Source organism: Saccharomycopsis crataegensis, assembly GCF_037102585.1.
Source record: "Saccharomycopsis crataegensis DNA, jcf7180000000084, whole genome shotgun sequence".
NCBI lineage: Eukaryota > Fungi > Ascomycota > Saccharomycetes > Ascoideales > Saccharomycopsidaceae > Saccharomycopsis > Saccharomycopsis crataegensis.
The window spans coordinates 792,034-817,013 of record NW_027043829.1 but is presented as its reverse complement, the minus strand read 5'-3'; the positions used below and the strand labels follow the sequence as shown (position 1 = coordinate 817,013).

The following is a 24,980-nucleotide window of genomic DNA, read 5'->3' as shown; positions in this document are numbered from 1 at the left end:
AAAAACAAAACAGTAAAGCTATAATATAATAAAATGGACAAAAAAAAAATTAAGAGAAAAATGCTATTCAGGACCTCTGTTAACGGATATTATACTTTCAGCATCAGAAGCAATATCATATTTTGAGGAAACAAATTTTGACAAAACCAGTTCTAATTTTGCTGGCGTTGCAGGTTTTTCAATCACATCATCAAATATCTTTAAAGCAACTGCTTCCTTGTAATAGGAAGTTAATGCTACTATTGGCGTATTGGAATTGATGGTATTAGTAAATCTGATCAATCTGATAATATCATTCAAACTGAGTTTTTCACCTTTGATAGTGGTCAAAATAATATCAAATTTAACTTGGCCAGAAATTCTTCTAACGATTTCATCACCACTACCAACAGCAACCACATTGCAACCAAGCTTTGCCAAAATCTTTCTTGCAGAGTATCTGAAAATAGGAATTGGCTCACATAGTAGAACATCAACCGATTTAAATTTCAAATCCTCGCCGGTACTGGAAATTGAGTGCTTATGAGCTAAAGATGTAGTAGCCATCTTACTAATATTGACACTGTTGTTAGAATTCTGCGAGCCAACCCGTCTAGATCTCCTTCTCTTAATTCGCAAGATGGCAGAGTTTCTAGAATCCTCATTATCTGAACTCGAAGGTGAGACATCAGCAAAGGCTTTCCCATATATAGCAGCTCTATTGATAGGCTTTAATGTTGGGCTACCACTAGGTTGCTGTCCAAAAATTGCAGGAGAGAGCTTGGCCATATTCTTTGGATATACCATAGGTACCGCGAATTCGGTATTCTCACAAGAGATATTTTCTTTGGTATCAGAGCTAGCGCTTCCATGCTTAGAGTTTTGTAACGTACTTATTGGACTGGCTCTACCAGAAGATTCAGTACTTAAAAGAGCCTCATCCTGAATACTAAGTGAATGTGCGCTATTGGTTTTATCAAGCTTCAAAATCGGAGAGCCTGCATTATGATTCAGAGGAAATGAATTAGAGTGACCAACAAAACCTGGAAAACTGGATTTTGCAGGTGATGCAATGTTCGCTCCCGCGGATATCGGAGGTTTAACAGAATGAGGAGAGTTTGTCAAACTGGAACTGAAAGAAAATCCTCTTGTTTTCGTATTGACTGAGTCTGATGAAGAGTTAGAAATATTATTCTTGTGATCCAAATGTTCTGATTTTAATCTGTTGATAATATCTTTATTAGCCTTTTCCAATGCAGTAAGATTCCTATACTGAAAAGATCCAAATTCGCCAGAAGAATCATTGAGCCTGGCGCTTTTCCGTCTTTCGCGCTTAACTAATGATGGTGATCCCAAATTTTGGCTATTACTGCTATTACCATTATAACCACTCTCCAAAATTTCACAACCAGCAGGGTTATCAATATTGGCATCATCTTCATTGTCATTGAGCCAATTTTCTACCCCAGCTGGTGTTGTGCCATAGTTTTCATTATTGGGCTTAAATAACTCCAGTAATTGCTTGTCATTTTCCATTGCCAACGCATCATCATCCTTGTCATATATATCCGCATTCATTGTAGCCCCCCTAGAATCGAAATAATCTGTATTCTCAACATTATCAACAGCAGGGATGAAAGAGGCCTCTTCATCCCATAGACGTTCCCAATCAATTTCCTTGAAAAAGATATGTTGCTTAATTTCCATGGCACCATTATTACCCAATCTTTGCCTTGGGTCAACATTCAATAATCTCACAATCAAATCTCTAGCCTCAGGTGAGCAAATTTCCTGGATTTCTTCTTCTGTTAAATCACTCCACTCAATTTTACCACTCAAAATATTTTCGAAAACTTGATTAATATTATTGGCATGGAATGGTGGATATCCAAATAAGAACTCAAACAAAATGCATCCCAAAGACCACCAATCACTGGCCTCATTTTGACCCAAGCCCTCAATAGTTTCTGGCGCCAAGTAATCCGGAGTACCAACAAACCTCCTTGTTTCTGCTGAAGACAGTGGATTAAATAATGCGAAATTTTTTGGAGTTTGATTATTCAAGGAAATATCATCATCAAGCAATGCAAATGAGGTTTGGGAATTAGAACGATGCAAAGGTTTGAGAACCGGAGATCCACCCACGTCATTGGAGAGTAAATTGTTATTAAGGGCAGCTAAACTATTACTTCTCGGAGACCCTGTTAATCCGGAATTTGATTTTTCCTGTTTCATTAAATTCTCAAACCAAGCTGTGGTTGGGCTATTATGGTTAATTGAATTACTCTTTGCATCACTGTTATGGCTGTTGTTAAACAAAAAGTTTGAACCACTATTGTTATTACCACTATCACTACTACTAATACTCGAAGCATAAGAAATTGATCTTTTATGTTCACTAAGCAAAGGAACAATAGGAGTACTCTTTTTAGAGTTGGCAGGATTCGATAATGGTAAATTCCCCTCAGAATCAAAGCTGATTCCAGCCAGGCCATTAATGTTGCCATTACCAGCATTCTGATGTCTATATTGTCTTCCAACTAAACCCATTCTTGATAATCCAAAATCAGTTAGCTTCAAATGACCATTTGAATCAATCAAGAAATTATCTGGTTTCAAATCTCTATGAACAATCCCCTTTTTGTGCAAGTCATCAACACTAACCACGATTTCTGCGACATATCTTTTAGCCCACTCTTCAGGAAGGGTTCCTAACACTTTTAACAATGATGCACAATCACCACCACTCAAATATTCCATGACCAAAAATAAATAGTTTCTTGTCTGGAAAGTGGAAAACAATTTTGCCACGAATGGACTGTTCGATTGAGACATCATTATCGCCCTTTCAGCTTTGACATTTGTGACCTGGTTTTTCGCCACCATATCTGATTTCTTTAAAACCTTAATTGCAAAGTATTCTCCGTTGACCTTCTTCCTTGCCAAATAAACACTACCAAATGCACCCTTACTGATCGGTTTGAGAATCTCATAATCCTTGATACTTGGGCCAGCGGGTTTTGAACCAGAAAATGTAGATATTAATAATGGTGACAATGGAGGTTTATTATTAGCATTTTGCTGTGCCAAGAGTGAATTTGTAGGAGTTGCGCTGTAATGACTCCCATCTTCCGAGTCTTTTCTTGGATAATCAAGAAAAACATTATTTACATTGTTGCCATCACCGCCAAGCAATAGAGGCAGTGAGTTTGCAGTGTTTGGTTTGGGAAAAACTGAAGAGTCATTGCTATTAAGAAACAAATTATTTTGACTCTTGTTGTTTCTCTGGATTGATGTTAATGGCGAGCTCACAATTGGGCCGGGGGAATAAGGCCTTCTAGGAGATCCTTGTGCTGGTAAGATTGGGACTGGGGTTGGTTGATTAATAATGTCTTTTGGCTTTTTGAAAGATCCAGTACTACCATTTTTGTTTGAATCTAGCAATGATATATCTTTGAACGACTCTGCTAATTGATCAGTTTCCATGTTGTAAAAACTCTTCCGGTCACTTAATATTGAAGATGAGCTTGGCTGTCTTTGCATAGAGCAGCCTGAATTATTTCTTAGTGGCGAAGGTACCGATGGGGCTCTGCTATTAATATTACTATTGAAAGCTTCAAAAGTTGCCCTTGAGCTAACTGTAGGAGTAACCTCTTTATCCATGTAGTTGTAAATTAAGTCAGGAGAGCTCGTGTTTGCAGCAGCTATGATAGGTGATGAATATGTATCATTTGCCAGATTGACATTGACTCCCTGCAAGTGTTCATTGATTTTTGCCACAGTATCATGAACCGCTCTAATAACTAACCCATCAACCTCATTTTTCAATTGTTCATGGTAACTTTGGGTATTTAGAACTCTTAGCATGGCCTCCGCTTTGGTTTTGCAGATATATTCTGTATCTTCAATAAGAGTGTTGATGGCCTTATCATTTGATTTTGGAATATGCCATTCAAAGATATCGTTGAACTCCTTTTCTATCTTGCTGGTATCTTTTGAAGGTTTTTCATCATCAGATTCAAAATCGGCAGGATCAATATTGATTGCTTCGTCACATAATTCAGTTAGAGAATGTAGTGTTCTAAAAGGAAATCGCAAAGTGGTAGATAGATTTCTGCTGGTGATTAAGTTTGGTGTGGTGATATCGCTAGCAATAGGAATCCGCAACCCTTTATAATCGTTAACTTTCAGAGTGGCAATTGAATTTATTAAATTGCGATGGTCCATGACATTGTCATGAGCTATCTGCAAATCACTCTCAGCTTTTGATTCAGCATAGCAGATTTCCGAATGACGTTCTAGCCACCAACATGGCACTTGTCGCTCACATATATTACAAAATAACTGGCCAGGTACAGGGGCCGAAATTTCATCAGTGATTCCAGAATCGGTTATGTACTTTAAGTAAGCAGCAAATAAATCAGCGCCGAAACCTAGAATTTCTGCTAGACCTTTAGGAAGCTCGATCAGAAAATTATGCTCAATGTAAGGTCTCAAAAGCCACATTGAATGTGTTGGCTCTTTAGTAGTAATATCATGAATCAAAATACCCTGACCCTCTAGTTCTATAAATTCATCATTTGTAGAAAGGTCTGAACCTGAACTGGTTCTGGAAGTTTCAGACGAGGGCGATAGCTGTAAATGACTTTCACCCAAAGTGAGATCGGCCTCAATTTCTTGTGATGTAGAGCTTCCAGTTTTATTGCTTTCCAAATCATCGTAGTCCGTAATGTGATTTTTTGCCACAATGAAGCGAACCCTATAACTTGCATCGTCTTGGTTCATGATCTCAATAGCTCGTTTAAATACATCCTTGTCATCATCATCCCCCATAATGATCTTTGAGATGGGCTTATTAACAATTTTTCTAACGCTAGTACCAACAAATGTTTCCCAAGATTTACTTAGATATTTCACATTACAATCCAAATCTAATTCCAAAGTCGCAGTGGGGTTTTTGCTGCTAGCGCGGATCAAATCTTCTTGTTCATTTCTACCAAAATCTGCATCAAAAGTCTCCGGGGTATCAATAAGCGGACTCAGTAAGCCTTTGAGTGCATCATTCACATCAGCATTTCTTGCCTCTCTCATAGATACCAGCTGACGTGGAGAAACCGAAGTTTGCCTAAGCCTGTCTAGATCGACATTCTGCTTGAAATCTAACTGCCTGTACGAGACTTGAACTGGATCCCCATGCTCAATATAATCTCCATTATCGCCATAATTGTCATCCAGATCATCAACATTGAATCCTTCTGATTCAGAATCTTTATCGCTATCGTAACCTATTTCGACATTCAATGATCTGGTCTCAAAATTTTGATTGTCATCAACACTTGAGTCTGCAAAACTGACCGGAATTCCTGACACAGCTCTAACTTTTTGTTTTGCCTTGTGCTTATTTCTCTTTTTAAGGGCCTTCTTTGTTGAAGAAGAGAAGAAAAATGAGTTTCTTTTTCTCATTGAGAGATATTATTAACCGTTTGATGCTTTAGTAGACTAAGGTCTGGTTCTTAATGGGTTAAATTTTGCAACATGGAAAAAACGTGCCAAAAGATATGGGGAAATATAAACTCTGTTTGAAATGAGAAAGTCAGATTCACAAACAATCCACAGGACAGTTTGGAAGAATGGTGGTATATTGACGGAGAGGAAAAAGCAAACAAAAAGAGTAAAAGGAAAAGTTGATATCCTCAGATTGTTGAGATTGTTTAGTATTGGCTTGTACTTATCTGTATGATGCTTCCCTTGTGCGAAAACACAATTCTTTTCTACAAAATCATTTACAGGCTGGGGCTGCAAACCTTTTTTTTTAAAAAAAAGGCGGAAGGTGCCATATAACGACAAGATATGTATGGCACGGATATATATCCGAAACTTAAATGAACCGCAGAAACGAAATAAGCATTTGAAAACAGAAAAGAAATTGGTGTAGCGACGGCTTATTGAATAATATCAAGTGTTTATGTGTGTTGCAGAACCATTTTCATTGATTATGGGGCATATCACGTGATTATGGGATTTGGAAGTTGTAAATTCCTATTTGGCAAACACCATTGAGTATATTAACAGCTATTTTCAAGGCTTTCAGTCGGAACCTAGAGATTCATCCCTAGAGGTTCTGAATTTCCCCTTAGACTAATGTCGAGTCTCCTGTCCTTGTACAAACCGCGCGCGTCAAAATTTCCTGTTCCGGTTAGTTGCGTTGGCTAGAGGACGGGAAATTGAAAATTCGAACTTTGTCCAAAATACCAACAAAAACCGATCAGTGTATGTATGCTCTATCTGCATTGAACAACCTTCTCTTATTATCATTTGAAAGATGTCCACGTTGTCCAATGCTGAGAAGCAGAAATTATTGAGAGAGAGAAGACAGGCCAAAATGAAGGCCAATGGAGGGGATCGTTTGAACAAGATCACTAGTTCCAACTCTTCTTTTGCGTCCACCTCAACACCACTCCAGAAGTCTGAAACCACCACCAACAGTAACACTGAAAATGTCATCCCTGAGAAAGTTGCGAAAACTGCATCTACTGGAAATACCAGAAGTAACAGAATATCATCCATTCTTGATAATCCACCTCCATCGTTGCTAAACCTCAAGGATGAATTTGACTCCAAATCACTGGCAATCCAAGAAGAAGATCCAGACGTGGCTGACATTGACGAAATAGACATAATAAGGAATAAAGCATTCAATGCATTGAGTGGGGCAGATAAAAAAGGGACGAGTAGTAACTCAGCTGGCTCATTTCCTCTACAAGGAGATGATATTTTCAGCCAAAATGATTTCATGAAGAGTTTCCTCGGAGGCTCCAATCTTGGAGGGTCTCCAGGTGATTCGACTCAGGACTTATTTGGCAAATTAATGTCAAACCCAGATATGGCTAACATGTTTGGCGGGGACGGCAGTATTCCATCAGGCGGACAATCTACAGCTCCATCGACTATTGCTTATGATAGTTACAGATCAAGTCAATTTAAGGCATGGTACCTTGTTTTTAGAATGTTATCGCTCATGGCCATATCAATATATTCTTTCTTCACCTTGCAAATTCGGTTTTATTTCGTTGAATCCTCTACCAATGATCGTTATTTCCTTGATGATACCAATACCTTCAAGAAGCTTTTCATTGCAATGGAAACGGTCTCTCTTTGCTACTTCATCCAATATTTGAATAGTATTGACTATCAGTTTCAATATGATTCGATCATTCCACAATTTGTGATTTCAACTGGCCAAATGTTCCTACCTCTGAAACTTATTAGTACTGCAAATGCTGCCAACAAGTACTATCAGGTTTTTAAATTTTTCAGTACCGATGTTGCTATTGTTGTACTCGCATTGACTTTGCTTTCTCTTATTTTCTAATTCTTATTGGCGTTCATGTTTTTCTTTCTTTCTCTCTCCTTCTTTCCTTGAAATCTTAATACAAATTAATTAATACACCTTTAATTAACACGCCAAATTGAATCTAGTAACATTCACCTGCCTCATTGGGTAGACGGTCCCGGGTAACGCGCGTATTTTGTGCTCTTTTTTTTTTTTTCTATTTTTTCTTTTTCTTTCACGGGACGGTGTAAGGAAAAAAAAAACAATAGTAGATTCAGAAAGGCCACAAAAAACAATATAAATCATCATATCAATTTTGAAGGGGCTTCGACTAAAAATACTTGGGAAATAACATACAATAAAAAAGAACAAGGAGGAGAAGAAGAAGAAGAAGAAGAAAAGGAAGAAGAGATACAGAATAAAATATCTAATATCATAAAAAAGAGCTTTGCAATAGACTTTTGTCCAGCAACACTATTAGCAGTTTTTGTTTCATATTGTATCTGAAAGAGAGAAAATAAATTCTTTTCATATCAAACGCTTGAGAAAGATCTCGACCATCGGAGCATTAATTTTCATTCGCTTTAAACAAATATACCCAAAATATAAATCATTTTCTAGTTTAATGCTCTGGTGAACATGTCAATAATTGAACATTCGTTGCATCACATTTCCCCGAAGCCAATGCAATATGTGCCAAAGTCCAGCAAGAAGAATAAAACAGGAAATGGTCGTTCGTTGTCGAAATCCAAATCATTAGGTTCCCTCAATAGCCAATTTCCCGAGCCAACAGAACCTCAGCTGGAGTCAGAGATTATTTCCTCTCCTCGAACAGACACCAAAAAAAATAGCGATTATGCCAAGTACGAGAAAATTTTGAGTGCTGTACAGGATGATGACTTCCAAGATGTCGATCTTTTGAGCTTCCGAAAGTTAGGCTTATCAAATGATGATAATAGCAATAATGATTATGGGATCAAAGATTTCAAGAAGTTTCACGATAGTTTGCAGAATCAGAACCGTACATTAGGCCACAAGGGCTCGGCGAGCAACCTTCGCATATCTCTCAACAATACGGGCAGCACATCATCTCTCGGTAGCCCATCTTTGAATATGCCCAAGAAATTCCACCACAATGGAAGCGTACCGGACCTGCCATCGTCATCCGTCCATAACCTTGGTGGATTAGTTTCAGGAAATTCATCAGTCCACTCACTTAAAAACAATGCTCTGTTTGTCAGAGGGTTGGGAATCAACAAATCGCAAGTCAGACGTCCAAGTGACAACTTACTGAGCTTGAAGCACAGTAATACATCCCAATCATTTGATTCTAAATCGGATTCTATTTCTAGTGGTTTGGCAAGTGTCAGTGAGGATTACGATTCAACAATAACGCATCCACATAAACAAAGGATAGAAGAACAAATCACCATTCCTAATGCCTTATCCAAGCCTTATAATTCTCAGATATTTACAAAAACTTGCAAGAATGGAGGTAAAGAAAAAGTTAACGAGAGACCATTTTCTGATGACTCGATGTTGAGTTCAACTTCATCTAACTTTGAATTTGAAAACGAATTTGATTCAAGAATCTCTCTGTTGACTTCGATGGAAAATGTTAGTCAGATTTTATCTTCTCCCGAGAATGATGATACTTTCCACGAAAAAACTCCTAAGATGACAGAAACTCCACAATTTATGAACTTAAGTACATCTGAGGATTATGAATTTGACAATAACAATGATGCTAGCCATAAAAGAACACCGTCTGATTTCACTGACAATACAATTAATCTTGGGAATGCTAGCCAAGAAGGCATTGAAAATTCAACGATCAGCTTAAACACAATCAATTCAAATAATACGGTTTTAGAATTGAGTTACTCTAATCCTGACGCAACTTCCACAAATACCCCAAGTTCTCCAAGACTTGAATCTAACTTTGATGACACAACAAAACAAAATACTCTTTACAATGCTAGTTCTTCTACCATTCACGTTCCTAAGAGACGGAGTGACGGAATGATGAGAAGGAAATCGTTGAATAGGGTCGCTTCAATGCCAGCTTTGAATAATGACCGTCGTTCGCATCCGCTTTCTCCATCCTTAGGAAGTTCAAAACAAAATGCCATTGGGTTGGGATTGTCCACAGTATATAATGGTTCCTCTTTGACACTTGATAGTGTTGTCTCAGCTCATGGTAGTCCTTTGATATCTTCTGATGGTACTACAATCGTTAGCCCAAGCCAAAAATTTAAATTAAGAAGACAATTATCTAAAAAGAATTTGTCGGCATTTAGAGAAGAATTATCTAATATCAACACTGAGGATGAAGTCATTGATTTGGAAGATAGCGCTTCTAGCTCAATCTTTTTCAATATTCCTTATGCTTCGGGATCTACTGCTACATTATTTTCAACAAATCCTAACTCGAAGCAATCCAGACAAAAAATCATTAATGCCTCACAAACCTCAATTCCAATTTCTCCTCTTGTGAACAATGTTCATAACAACACAATGAACGACCAAACGTTTGCTAATGATTTGTCAAGGTTTTATACCGATGTTTCTGATAACTATATTGCTAGTGAGTTGGCCAAAAGAGAAGAAAATCATACAAAATTGCCGTCATATATCATGTCTCAGATCGAAAGTCAATCATCGATCCATTCATTATCTCCAAGATCTTCAGTATCACTTGATTCCAGTCAGAATAGCTCGCAATCACACGCAGACGTTGCTTCTTCAGCATCTCAAGCTCCAGCTTTAAGTCATACTATTGATGAATTAAGACTAATGTCGCCTGAAAAAATTGATATTTTATCATCTACTAGACCAATGTGGTTGCCACCAAAATCTGCTCACGAAGATTCAAAACATCAGCAACAAATTTCAGAAGCGTTCGAATCTTACAGTAAGAAGGAGATAGATAAAAAGGAGCGAAACTTTCAGAGGCTCAAAAATTCATTGATTAATAACCAAAAATGGTTTGAACTAACGGTAAAGCATAAAGAGATTCATAAACCGGTGATTTATTCGATGAGGCATTTATGCTGGAAAACTAATATCCCGAATGATTTGAGGTACAAGGTTTGGAACGATGTTTTGAGCTACTATGACAGCAAGCATAATGATACCAACGATAATACCGATGATGGTGGCGATGGGTCATTGGTGACAACAGAGACGTACGACGATTTGTCAGAAAAATTGTCCACAATCAATACCGACTACTTAGAGCCAGAAATCGATTTAATAATTGAATCACTTTTCCCTAGACTAGAACTATTTCAGACCGGTCAAAAGTTGAACAGTATATTGAAGAAAATGTTGCTTATTCAAAAAATTTCCAAGAATGGGTTGAATTACGGGGATGAGGTTTTGATAGCCTTATTCTTGTTATACTTTACACCTGCTGAGGTATTCAGGATCTTGTCATTGGTTAATGTCAATGTGATGAATGATGTTTTCAAAACGAAATTCAATTCGAATCTTGAATCTAATTATACCATGAAGAAATATTTGGGTAAGCATTTCAAGGATGAGATGCCATTAATTAACACCAGGAACTTGTATAAGATTTTCATGAAGATTGATCCGGAGTTAATGATTAATGTGTTTGATTTCTTGGTGTTGAATAATAGTTACAAAGTATGTTATTGTTTTATGTTGTTGGTACTTAAGTTTTATCATTTTGGATTTGCGGATTTACGAGCCTTGACTGTGGGTGATAGTATGTTTATCGAGGTGGATGATGCTGATGAATTTTTGGCAAGGTTCCAACATTATTATAACAAGTTCTAATGACAGCAATGAATGGAGACAATAAAATAATTATATATCCCGCTTGACAATAAATCCCAAGAAGTCATTTCCTTGTCGGTTATTGATTAATATTCGTTTTTTTCCCTCTCCGTTTCCAATTTCATTTCCTTTCTACATGTTTTTTTTTTCTTTTTTTTTCTTTTTCATTTTCACTTTTCACTTTTCACTTTTCACTTTTCTCTTGTCGCTTTAACTTTTTTTTCGTATCGCTCATTACATTTCAAGTTTCATTTTTTTTTTCATTGTTTTTTTGTGGGTTGTCAGCCCATATGAATTATACATTACACCTTCTTTTTTTTTTTTTTTTTTTTGTTTTTTTTTTATTATATCAAAGTTTTATTCGACCCTTCTCGATGTTACCCAATAAGCCAATTTATTGCATGCTGATGAGTGGATTACTCCTTTGAATTGGCTTACTGAAATTATACTTTTTTTGTTGACTGGATAGCAGTGGAGGAGGACATCAATTTCACTCTATATTTTTTTCCCTTGGCTAGGATGCTTTTTTTTGTGTTGTTAATAACCTGAGTTTTTTTTTTTATTCATGTTTTCTTCGATATATGTATATTTGTATTTTAGAATATTCAAGTGCTGCATTGCAAGGTGGGGACACCTTTCAAATCATCAATGACTGTACCTTATGATTGTGCTTCCATAGAGATTTAACAGTAGAATTTTGCAGGAGGAAAAGCAAGGTACAGAAAGGATAAAGGATGGATAAGGATGTTTGAAAGAATGCAGATAATACTAGGATTTTTTTTTTTTTTTTTAATAGTGCTGGACATGAATGCGTGGCACAATGTGTGTATATATAAGAATCCCATCGAAGTATCATGTCACTTTAATGTATTATCCCATCGCACGTAATTTCTTATTTTAATGCGCTATAATTATTTTTGTCTTTGAAGATTCAGTTACTTGGGTCAAAGGGGCCAATATGGGTGAAATGAATTCTACAAGGACAAACACTGTAACTAGACATGGATGGTGACTGGGCTGCTACAGCCTTAACCAGGGTTTGGATCGATCGAGTACAGCAACAATCACAACAAAAACCACAACAATAGTCACAAAGGCAAACCTGGATCTGGCAGATGGAAAAATTATAGGTGGTTTCAGGCACAAACAGGGATTGCGGAAACATATATAATATGTTATATATAAAGCAATATATTAGTTACATATATATGAGTTTTTATTAAAACGGCCATGTAAAGGCTTTTTTTTTTTTGCTTCGGGTGACGGGTGGCCTTTAATAATATACAGATATGCTATATGCTATCTATATATGGATGAAAAGGCAGGACGTAAGCCAATAAACTATTATATATACATAACTAGCATATATATTGAAATATATGGACAGTTGGTAAAAATTCTGCGACAATTTTCTTTCTTTTTTTAGTTTGAGCTGGGTTGTTTATTTATTCTTTTTTTTTTCCATCCACTTAATGCGTCATCTATATGTACTTCGGGCGCTATAGGGCTTTTGCTTGCTCAAACTTTATATTTTTGATTTCGAACTTTGTGTATTTCTGAGAGGTCCCTTATGTGACAAGGAATAAACTGTACCTGTGATCAGCGATGCGGTACCGCTAGAAGACCTTATAAAAGCATAGGATTATTATAACAAAGATTTGCTTGGTGTTGCTGCCAATCACTAAATGTCCATAAAAATGGAAATTTTTATTGTTAATTTGTTTTCATTTCTTCTCTCATTTATCTGTTTATTTATTTTTATTAATAAATTATCTCATCGGCTATAACAAATAATTGTCCTATTCATCGTTTTGAGACCAGCATTAATTAGTCCAACAATTGGAGGCTATTAGAAAAAGACCTAATAATAAGAAGAAAAAATAATAAAACGAAAAAAAAAATTTATTATTAGTAGCATAAAGCGAAAAACTAGAGAGAGAAAAAAAAACAACAATTGTTGTTTTTTTGGCAGTGAGCATCGTGTACACATATTTATGAGGATATTTTTGAATATTCAAGATTCATGTCACCCGAGGCGGATGATCACCTCCCATAAAACATAAAGCAAAAAACAAAAAAAGACACAAATGAAATGCTAGCCCAACATAACATATTTTGGAAACAGGGGGACAGGAAAAACTATAGCATTGTCAAAACAAATGTCCCGCAGCAATTATAAAGCAATTATCCTACATCAACAACAAACCATCCATGTAATTGAAGATCGACAACGCAATGCAGTTCAGATTGAATTGATGAAATTACTGATGCACCTTTTCATAATTTTTTTTTCTCTCAATAAAAGAAAACTTACGCTATCAATTCAGAGCTAGAAGCACATTTTCTTTTATTCTTCCACTTACTGTTCTTATTTTAAAATCACTCTTTGGTTTGAGGAAAATGTATTTTCACTGTGATACACATATCTCTCTTTATCAGGGATCTGTATCTATATATCTACACACACACCTTTGTTCATTTATATATATATATATATATAGACACAGGTATGTCAACCAATCCTAGTATCCTATTTTAACTGTAATAAACAAATTACACTACCCAAACTAGGACGCAAAACTCCAAATTTCTGTCAGAACATGTCATCATGGTATTTGCCTTGTACACAGTGATTAACCTGCATGTCGCACCTTACTTAGCCTTACTTCCAAAAATTCATCAAGTACTCCTACACTATTTGTAACTTTTGAGATTTGAACTACTTATTTGAACTTCATTGATTTTGAGAGAACAACACGCTAATGGAATATATTTTTGGGACTCAAATATGTCACAGATGCTGTAAAGCACTGTAGGGAAACTTTGACTTTCGCAGAAATGTAAAGTGTTCATCTGCATCTTGACGTAACCTGCCGCGATGGTTGAGAAAATCTTGCAGCAGAAACAACAAATCGTTTGTAAGTTTAGACTTTGACGCAAGTGATGACAACATTAAGTTGTACTTTAATTTCATTTCATCTTTTTCTGGTGCTGTTGCTAATTACTTATTTCGGGCCAACATAAGAGAAAGCTGGGGGATGATATGGTTAACTACCTTGCCTGGGCTCAACAATAAACATTGTGAGCAATAGTGAATATACACAAAGATCAGAATCACCAGGAGAAAAGCACCCGAAAAAAATAGTTCTGGTTTAAAAGTCTCTCCCAACGGCGCTGGTATCCACACTCCTAACTCCATACTCCCGTATCACTAAATATATTTCTAGAATCACCAATAGGAGACGCACCACTTGCTATCTTGTCACATTGTACCCAGGATCTATGCGGTGACCCAAAATCTACGCGTGGTGCTGCAACCCGAACAACCATCGATCAATCTCGCTTATTTCTGCGATGCTGGCCAACCAAAAAAAAAAAAAAGAAAAAAATTAACCCCAATTTCAAAACCAATCTAATTAAAAACATTTTTCTATACCTAATTTTTTTTTTTTTTATTTTTTTTTTTTTTCCCTGTAAACAATATCGGTTTCTCTGGTCGTAAGCAATTTCTATTATAAAAAGGATTTATTATCCGGCCATTCTCCGCTTGAAATTTTTTTCTTGCAATACCTTTCAATTATATTATTGTCAACGTCCATCAATTGATACTACTAAACATATTCAATTAACATTCTCAATAGAATTGATTGTTCTCCAAGTATAATAGATTATTCCATTTAATATCAGGCAGTTAAATAACAATGTCCATCAAACTACCCCCAATTTCCAGTCTAACTGATTCTATCGATTTCCACAATAGAAACTATAGTCATAATGATTACAGCAACAGAAATCCTAAGCTGTTACCACCAATCTCATCCTTGCTCAAAGAATCAAATAATAACTACCAGCGTGGGTGTCCACGCCCCCAGATACCTATCTTGAACTCATCGTTTCCATGCGATCTTTCTCCTTCAGTATCGATATCTTCGCCCTCTTCCTCGTCCTCCTCGTCTTGCTCTTCTTCTCCATCATCGTTGTTAAACTCTAGTACCAATAATATCTCTTACTCGCCTATTGTTGTGGCGCTTCCAGCATCTTCGAACAGCTCTCAAAGCGTTCTCAAGAAAAAGCTACAATGTGAATGTTGCCAGTGTGATTCGACTCCCGAATGGCGTCGAGGGCCAAATGGGGCCAGAACATTATGTAATGCTTGTGGTCTTTATTTCGCCAAAATTGTGAAACGCAAAGGTCTTACAGTTGCTATGAAAGAAATGGAAAGGAAGAAAACGATGAAATCAAAGATTAGACCCCAAAATCAAGTCCCATCGAACTCTCCTTCCTATCCAGCAATTGATCCTAACTGCTACAACAACCAATACCCACAACACTCTCAGATGCCAATGCACCAACAAGCAATGTATTACCCACCTCAGCATCAACATGTTGGTAGTATGGGCGCCGGTCATCCTTATTATCAATCTCACAATCCTCCCCCATCTTCATACCAAACCTTCAGTTCATCTAATTACGGTAACCAAGGAACTCATTTCAGGTAATATTGTTTAGTGAATAAGTTCCATTCTTTACTCATGGAAAAAAAATAGCCACTTAGGCGAAACACTGGTTCATAATACTCTGATTTCGCTGTTATAACTAGATCGCAATATAACCAAGTTACACCAAAACTGGGAGCCTTATGTCGATATTTTGGTGAAGTTTGTCCTGAGAAAACGGCATTTCCAAATGCTGATACCAGCTCCCTTAGGTGCGGATGACAGTTATCCAGAAGTATTGCATATATAATATATATACTATAGTATGATAATCAAAAGAAATAACATCAAATAGAAATAAATAAATTGTAGCCTAAAATCTAGTTTTCTCATCCTATACTAAAAATTATAATAATAGTGAACTTGTTGAGATTCTGGATTTGTTCTGGCCCTAGTAATAACTCAATAACAAAAGATATCAAAGTCGGATGCGCTGCTTTAAAAACTCGGTAAATGCATGGGAGAAACAAGTAATTAGCAGAATGTGCTAATTCTTTAATATTAAAAACATTAAGGATTTTATAAACTGAATGGAAAGCTAAGTCAAACTACACCCAAAGTTCAAAATAAGCTTAGCACTATCTAGGTCACAAAGTGCAATACTCAGACTTGAGGAATGTTGGCTTCCAGCAATAGACAATGGGCGAGGCAGAAACATACAGGAAAGTAAAAGAGAACGAAAATGATGATGATTCTCACTACATCAAGTGACAGAGAAAATTTTACTGAGATGCCTTCCTGCTCCACTGTTTTTGGGCTGTTGCTTTTGATCTGGCAGTACAATTAGCGAGAATATATGCATTAAAAAAAAAAAACTAACAGCCCGACAACTAGCAGATGAGAAGATTATCTGTGACTGCCATGTTCATGAATTTCTAGAAGAAAAAACAGGAGGAAAACAGCAAAACAAAAATCGTATATGTAGAAAAGCTGGTAAACTAAAAAAACTTTAGCAGCTTTTTTTTTTTTTGTTTTTTTTTTAATTTTCTTCAATACGGGGCATTTTTCAGATTTCAGTGTCGCAATGCATACATACATGGACATCAACTTGTTGATTCTGGCTCTTTGTGTTTCTGCATGTAAAGCAAAACAAAGCATCGCATCTGTAGAATGATCCAAAACGTTCTGCACAGTAGTCACGATATGTATTAACAGGCTGCGTTTATTGTTGGCGTATTTCTTTCCAAGACACTAAATTTTCATCGGGATGATTGTTACCGCAATATTGAAAATAAAAAAAAAAAAAAAATAATTGTTATTATTGTTGTTCTTGAGAAGCAAATGTATCCTATTCCGCAAAAATAAATGTATTGAAGGTGTTTAACCTGAATAGAGGCATCCAGGATGAAGATAAGATAACTGAGACCATAGATATGGAAAATTTCAAAACCCCTATAGCAATAGGGTAATGGAATATCTATGTTATATTGTATTGAAACATAAACGTTGTAGAAACCCAGATGCTCTGGTGCATCCTTGCGTAATACATTGTTGTTTCAATGCCGATACCCAAAAATGTATGTAAAAGAGTTGAATAAGGACACGTTAACGCCCCTCCTCCTTAAGTGAAGATTTTGGATACTTGAATAGGGTTTGTTTCCTATCGAAACAAAAGCGCTCGCAAAAATTAACTGATACTCACTTTAAATTGAATTAAGTTCCAGATATGCCAGGGGCTTTTGTGGGGAAAGAGAAACACATTGTACGTTTTCTATTCTGGATTTCCTAGATGATACTGGATACTTATTCCCTAGGCTTTAATTCCTGGAGGTTGTTCTCATTTTAGTGTTTGACATCTAGTTTTCCACCTCGCTTAAATAAGGGCTGATCCAGTTGCACGGTTATTTCTATGGAGAACAGTTCCGCGTGCGCAAAGCATTTTGCGAACCTTGCTTCCTCACAAATAGAGTTTACAGTTTGTTGTTCTTAACCGGTCAAGCAACTTAGAAGAAGAAGAAGAAGAAGAAGAAGAAGATCAAAAATATAGAAGTTGTGTCACAAGGAAATTAAATAACAGAATGACATGAAACAACCATATCAACTGGATTGAAAGAAAAATATCATAATTAGCGAAATAGATGAAAGGCATGTTGGCTCTCATCACCTGGTAAGGAATAAGGATGAGTTGATTTTGTACTACATTTATTGTTCCCTAATATTTGAATATAATAAAGTTTTTTTTTGTCAAACCCTGATGCTAGTTTTTGTGTCAGTTCACAAAAATCCTTTATTTTCAATCACCAAAGAACAACAGCTTTCTTTATCCTTGTCGCCAGGTTTGATAATTTTAGTGATAGTGGAAGAGGCCCTCCAATCAGCTATCTATGAAACATATTCAGCGAATTACCTCATATTTCAATCAAGCGAAATGCGCGACTCCAGGAAATTGATTTGTATTTTTTTTTTTTTTTTTTGAAATAGTTGGTTGCTTTGATCTACATACATGTGATGTGATGTTCACATGGAAAATAAATCCAAATGACGAGAAATATGAGACACTGCTGCCTCTACAGATAATCTTCGACACTTGATCATAGTTATGGAGAAAAATTGAATAAAAAAGACTGAAGAAAGCTTCTATTCTTTCAAAGCAGCTTTTTTTAGGGAGTTGAGGTTTTCGAGACAGGCGTATTGTATTATTGAGTAAAATGGGATCCTTTCTTCGTTTTTGGAATGTTATAGCTGGTTCTATGAAACCCAAACCCCTTACAGATTCCTGCTATTATTAACAAATTGGGGATATGAATGGGGACAAGCTACCTTAAAAAATGCGAATATTGATATTAATGTGTCAGCATCAGCATCTGAGTCTAAAGAAATGAACAAGAAAGATTTGGTCTCGGAACCAAATGAGTTTTATTTTTTGATACAAGAAGTTAATGATAAAGATTAATCGAAGCAAATATGCAAGATTGAAATATAGTTAGAAACCTGAATAGCCCAAACTAGTGCTTTAATTGGCGTCTTCTACAGAGATCTAGTATTAGACTTCTTCTGGCCGCTATGGAGATAAAGTTTTACCTTACAGTTATTATATGTTTCTTGTTGGATGTAACGGCATTATTATCAAACTAATGAAATTTAATAAACAACGAATTTTGCTTTTATAATTGATGAGAGCTCCTTCAATATATCCCAAGATTAGTTAGTTTTGTGGCAGATAACCACCCTTGGCTTTCTTATTACCAATAAAGATTGATAACTGTCATATCGGGTATACGATAAGGACAAAAAAAAATCAATAGCCTTTTTTGATCAATCATAGTTGACTTACATGGGAGAAAACAAAATCACAATACCAGTACTCTTAAGAATACATAGATTGATTTCACCGAATAAAATACTGTTCTCTTTTCCGAATTAATTATTATACTATAATATGAATTAATGGACCAAGAAAAAAATAATAATGCAAAATTTAAAGAAGGAGATGAAGGTAATTGATTGACAGGTGTAGGATTATACAACATTGTCAAAAATTTGAGGTTAAAAAATGTTTTGAAAAAAAAAAAATAAAAAAGAAAACACTGAACACCTTGCCTTATAATAGATGGACATATACTTTCTGCAGATAATTACACAAATGCAACAACACATGAATAGGTTCTCACAATCATTCATTCATTAGGGGTCTTTAAAATCAAAGTTAACTTTTTGATTATAGTGCTATAAGTTTGAGCTTCCTTCTTTTCTCTTCACCAATGAGTCGCTATTGATCAATATTGTTTTTCAAATGATTTAATCGCTCTTTTGTTCTTGTTTAAGTTTTTCTTTCAATTCTTCCAATTCCTTGACTCTTCTCTTGAAGTCCAAATATTGGCATTCTTCATAAGCATGACGTTCGTTCACACAATTCCATGGCATATACCAACCTTCTTTACGACATTTATTGAGTGGAACCAATAACCCAGCACATCTATCACGGTAGGCCAATGGGATTTTATTCTTTTTCATCTCTTCATTAGAGACTTTATGTTTTTTGTTAGTCGAAATGTTAGGTCCCTAAATTATGAGGCAGGTCCACTCGCCACCACCACCACCACCACAAATACTATACTCCTTCTTATCATTCATTATTATTGTAATAATTACTATTGCTATTATTATCATGATTATAGATCTTTTGAAATACCCAATCGTAATATTTAATGATTTTTCAATCTGCATTATCATGGCACAAAGAACAGTAACGTAAAAAAAACGGATACGAAAAAAAGAAACATACGCAAAGGTGGGAATTCTGTAACTGACATCTTTCTGAAGAAATGGCTATTTTCACTGTTTATCTTTCTATTGATCTCCAAACCTATAGGTATACTCCACTCCATCTTGTTAATTTTGGTATTTTTTTCTCACTTACAAAAGAACACAAAATAATTGGCCCATGGGAGCCGGGTAGTGCAGTGATTTTTTTTTTTACACATTCGTATACCAATATGATGGATAAGATAAGCATAAGAGAGAAAGAATACTACACCAAAAACTGAAAAATATATAATATATTGTTCATAGATTTATTCCAAGAAAACAAAGCTAAGTACCGTTGTAGAAAAGAAATGAGAATAAAAAACAAAGAAATATATATAGCTAAAATGCAAATGTTACCCTATCAAGATTTGGAACCACTAATATAGTTTGAGAGCTGTTTTTGTAATCGACTTCCATTGAGAAATCATCATTTAAGTGATTGTTGATTGATTTGATTTCAATTTTAGGTAAAACCAATTTACCAATCTTCAAAGGAATCAAAAACAATTCAATATCATTTTGACACATTTTGCTATTACCGTTTTCACCTTGCTTATTGACTGAAAACTGGAATTTCTTCTTACCACTAATGAGCCAATTCTCTTGAGGACCAACAAAATCAAGTTGGAAGTGCTCAGTCATAGAATCCTTATTTGGATCTTCAAAAGCCACTCTCTTCTTCTTTTGACCTTTTTCGGAAGAGCTAACGGAGTCATTGGCATCCTTATCACCGCGCCAATTAACTAGTGATTGGATTTTGAAAGTACTAGTAATCGGTTCCCCGACAACATATTGACTTTTGTTATCAAATTCAAGATGAATGTTATGAACAACTTGAACTAAAGGAATCGCAACACTAATGAACAATTCCCTGTTGATACCTTTGAAGAAGTCGTTGATCTCGGTTTCCTTATTGTGAATCTCTTCATTGCCATGTCTCTCTATAGAATTGATATACTTGAAATCTTCAATAGGCAAATCCAATTTTGATTGTTTCAAAGAGTCAATGAATTTCTTGAAGATTTCAAGATACTTTGACCTATCTTCCGGGAAGAAATGAGCAAAAAGCTCAGCAAATTCAAGAATGTCGAAATGTTTGATCTTGATATTATTGAATAATGCGTATTCATTTAAATCAAATCTTAATAATTTGAATAAGTAATCTTTTAACAACAAAATATACTTGGAAATATGATTCTTTTGAGTTTCATTGGATCTGTTTAGCAAGTACGTTTCTTTGAAATATTTCCAAACACCTTCAAAAATCTCTTCACTTAGGTTTCTATAATTCACTATTAATTTCAAGGAATCCTTTTCTTTCGTAATATAATCTTTTTCAACAGGTTCGATTTTAAAGAAATAAGACACTGGTTGCTCACCAAATGCAACCAAAGGACCTGTCTTCATGGAAGTTGAAGTATTATACTTTTCATTTGATAACAAATCGGTAGATAAAATTCTGATTGGTGCTCGTAGATCGGCAGTTCCTACCGAAAATTTGGAAAACAATCTGTCAGATTTGAAAGTATCTTGTACCGACACCGCAATGGTCAAGGTGGTATTTAAATCTTGATAAGAAGTCAAAGAATGTTCCTTGTTATCCGAGGTATATGTCATTTTAGTTTTCAAATTGATGAGGTTCTTAATGGCTGATGATCCACCTGCTGAAGTCTTAGACTCTTTAATGGCATAAGGAATTGTAATTTCCACAATAGAATTGGCAGTAACTTTACCAATTTTATAAATGATCTGGTCATTTTCATTATTGTTGATTGCCGAAATTTCAATTGGGTCAATAGAGTTACTATCAAATAAGCTATCATCATCATAATCAAATTCCTGAGAGTCAAGATACTTCGGGACCCTTTTTTTCAGAACTGCTTGCAAGTCGTTGCCAATCAATTGGAAACCGTCGGACTCAGTACTGAATTCTAAAGTTCCTTGTTCAATTTCAAAATCACCGACGTTGATCTTGAGCAAAAATTGCTTATAGTTCAAATTTAGCTTCAATGGATTTTTCAATTCAAAATGGACATTGCTGATGTACGGATGAATAAGAATGATAGTCTTGAAGTCATAAATTAATTCATCCTCCAGATCGTCAAATTTTTTTTCGTCAATACTGCCTTGGACAGAGTTATCTTTAACTGAACCATCGGTTTCTGTTTGACCAAATAACATACTTCTAGTGGAAATATGATTCTTAACGAGGGTAATACCGCCAATAGCAATCTTAAGCTCCTTAATACCAAATCTGCCAACAATTATATCTCTGGATTCTAGGGCAAACTTATTTTTTCCCTTCTTGAAATAGAATTTGTCCTTAATCACTTGTTCATCATTATAATCTGCTTTGTCCAAACTGAATTTCACTACCTCATCTCTATCAACAATATTTTGAAGAACCAATTCAATTTTGTCAAAGTCAAGTATTCGCTCATCTTCGTTTTCACCAACTTCAGTTAGGAACATAGCAAAATTATCAACCTCAATTTCAACATTATAAGAGTTCTTTTCTTGACTGTTCACAAAAGGGTCTATCTTATATTTGAATATCTTACTAACATCATATTCAAGACTAATTTCGTTCTTCAAACTCAATAATTTTTTAATCACACGATCGATTTCAGAAGGATTGGTTAAATATTTGTTTATATTTTCCAAATTATTATTGACAAAATTGGAGTTTGAGCAAATACTTTCTGATGACAAAGAAATTTCTGTCATTTTACCGGCTGCAGGATTTGATGAGTCAATTAGGGTGGAGATGAGATCCAAATACGATTTGCAAAGCAACACTTTGTTATATGAAACGGTCTCTGCTAATTTCTCAAGCTCATCTTTATCATCAGAAGTTAGATTTTGCAAGTCAGTATCATTCTTTTGCATGACTTTTTCCAAACAATTGATGAACACTTGCAATAGATAAAATCCAATATACTCCCAACCTTGTTCGTTATAGAAATTTGGACAATTAAGTAAAACATTTAAGCTATCAGTATAATTACCAATTTGATAATTGAGAAGTGCAATATCAATTGATAAAATATCAACGGTTCGTGGTTTGTCAGATACGTTAAAATTCCCAATTGCAGATTCCGTTAAATATTTGAAATATTTCCCGTAGTTCTCGAATGATTTGAAAACCCTGGTCAACAATGGATGGTCAAATTGAAATGCTTCAGTGGAATACTCTGCCTGAGAAATACATTGTGAAAGCTTGTAATCCACCGATTTATCAATAAAAATATTATCAAGCTTGTACTCGTAAAATTTGCCGAGCATGACCAAAAAGAATCTTTGAATTAATCTCAACTCTCCGATGGTATCATTAATATCCTTATTCTGGGAATATACAGAGTGTGCTTTATTTCCAAGAGGAGGCAAGTTAGGGTATTGATTGTTACTTGCCTTTTGTGGTGGTTTAAAAAAGTATTCATTGATAAATAACAAGTAATTATCAACCATAGTGAAGCAATATTCTATCAATTTGAAAGTATCAAAGCTGCTAGCCTCTTTTGATTTAAAATTCAAAATTCCAAAAAGGGTGTCAACAACAAAAGTTTTCAATCTTTTCAACAAATCGTGAATGTAAACGGAATTTACCGATGGAGTTGACGATAATTGGGAAAAGCTATTGAAAAGAATAGAGTTAATTAAAGTGATTTCCTTCAAAAAGAAATAGTTTTTCAAATCAAAATATGATACTGCATTATTTAAAATTCTTTTTCTCAATTGATCAAATATGGAATTATTGAAATTAGTTAATGATTCGAAAACCATCGGAGCAATTTGTTCGTAAGTGCTGTTACTGAGTTCATGAACTTTTTCTTCACCTTCATTAAACGAGCTTTCTTTGATAGACTTGAAGATATTGAAATAAAATGGATTTTGTTCAAAATTGCTTTCAAACCCCACTTCATTGAGAAATTTGACAGGAAGATTGCTGTCTCCATGCCTTTGCAAATAGAATTGAAAGATTTTCTGCAAGTTGTCGTACTGGGTTAATGAGTCCTCATACAAGCTCAAATCATGATATAATATACCCAAATTTTCATTCATCAAAAAATATAGCCCAATGTTCATTTCGCTGGCAAAATTAGGCCCGTTATCAATTTTGCTGATTCTCTTACTTTTCACATCATCGACAGGAGGGGCACAAGAATTTAAGAATTTATCAATCTTGTACTCAAAGAAATTAATTCTCTCCGTGAAAGTGTTTAAGACACCAGTCTTGATACTAGAAAATAATGCATTCCAACCTTGATTATACTCCGTAGTATTGGCATAATCGTGCTTAATTTTCAAGATCTTTAGGGCATTTGTACTATTTACCCCGCTATTACTTGAGGATGGGGCATGATCATCTAAAAAGGATCCATTTTTATAATTATTGAAATCAAGTTTTATTTTATCCAAAAGACCATATTTGAATGCAGTGGTATAATCATCTTTTCCTCCTTGAGAAAGATAGAAAACAAGCAACCAGTCAGTTGGCAACTTGGAGCTGTCGATCGATTGCTTGAACCATTCTTTGATAAAGGGTCTCACATTCAGCTTGTACTGATCTATGTTCTGCGCTTCAAAAAACATGATCTTTAAGTAGCTGTCATTAATGGATTTAGTTAAATCAGTGAGAGCAGACTCATTGGTAGAATCTTCCACTTTTTGAATTGGTTCTGTCACTAGATCAAAGCCACTGCCTTCAATACTACTGTCATTTCCAGTTTTCATGATTGTCGATGCTCTTTTTAGTAACGACACTGGGTCTCTAGTTATTTTCTTTTGCATTTGATCATCGATGGTTTTGACTAATGGTGTAGATTTGATAGACTTCGGAATTTCTTCCACAAGCTCCACATCTAAACACGGAATAGATCTCAAAGGTGACTTTTCAGAGGCTTTCCAATGCAAGTTGGTTAATGGAAGCTTCGAATCAAGATCCTTTTGGATTTTAGGGTAAACGCTGAAAGGATCATAGTAAGATATTTTCACTTTCTTGATATTCGCCATCCCCGATGGTTCATTATTAATGATTGTGCTCATTGTTGACACACGGTTTTGCTGATAACCTTCCAACTTTAGGCTAAATCACTGAGTTGGTTCTAAAATCAATTGAT

General features: G+C 35.3%; 6 protein-coding genes across 6 annotated transcripts; 3 read left to right on the top strand and 3 right to left on the bottom strand. All coding sequences in view use genetic code 12, as the record gives it.

The window, feature by feature from the left end:
• Window positions 1-63: 63 nt before the first annotated feature.
• Window positions 64-5,442, bottom strand: DASC09_033750 (protein kinase RIM15; the record flags this gene model as incomplete). Its single annotated transcript, XM_064996974.1, has 1 exon — window positions 64-5,442. One exon carries the CDS (start codon window positions 5,440-5,442, stop codon window positions 64-66), a length of 5,379 nt encoding a protein of 1,792 aa, XP_064853046.1.
• An 859-nt stretch (window positions 5,443-6,301) lies between these two features.
• On the top strand, window positions 6,302-7,351 carry GET2 (GET complex subunit GET2; the record flags this gene model as incomplete). Its single annotated transcript, XM_064996973.1, has 1 exon — window positions 6,302-7,351. One exon carries the CDS (start codon window positions 6,302-6,304, stop codon window positions 7,349-7,351), a length of 1,050 nt encoding a protein of 349 aa, XP_064853045.1.
• Window positions 7,352-7,951: 600 nt separating this feature from the next.
• DASC09_033730 (Sbe22 protein) lies at window positions 7,952-11,116 on the top strand (the record flags this gene model as incomplete). Its single annotated transcript, XM_064996972.1, has 1 exon — window positions 7,952-11,116. One exon carries the CDS (start codon window positions 7,952-7,954, stop codon window positions 11,114-11,116), a length of 3,165 nt encoding a protein of 1,054 aa, XP_064853044.1.
• A 3,701-nt stretch (window positions 11,117-14,817) lies between these two features.
• Window positions 14,818-15,615, top strand: DASC09_033720 (GATA-type transcription factor; the record flags this gene model as incomplete). Its single annotated transcript, XM_064996971.1, has 1 exon — window positions 14,818-15,615. One exon carries the CDS (start codon window positions 14,818-14,820, stop codon window positions 15,613-15,615), a length of 798 nt encoding a protein of 265 aa, XP_064853043.1.
• A 3,735-nt stretch (window positions 15,616-19,350) lies between these two features.
• On the bottom strand, window positions 19,351-19,940 carry DASC09_033710 (NADH dehydrogenase [ubiquinone] 1 beta subcomplex subunit 7; the record flags this gene model as incomplete). Its single annotated transcript, XM_064996970.1, has 2 exons — window positions 19,351-19,580; window positions 19,838-19,940. The coding sequence occupies 2 exons, from the start codon at window positions 19,938-19,940 to the stop codon at window positions 19,351-19,353; spliced, it is 333 nt and encodes a 110-aa protein (XP_064853042.1).
• Window positions 19,941-20,199: 259 nt separating this feature from the next.
• Window positions 20,200-24,906, bottom strand: TRS130 (transport protein particle complex II subunit TRS130; the record flags this gene model as incomplete). Its single annotated transcript, XM_064996969.1, has 1 exon — window positions 20,200-24,906. The coding sequence occupies one exon, from the start codon at window positions 24,904-24,906 to the stop codon at window positions 20,200-20,202; it is 4,707 nt and encodes a 1,568-aa protein (XP_064853041.1).
• Window positions 24,907-24,980: the final 74 nt, after the last annotated feature.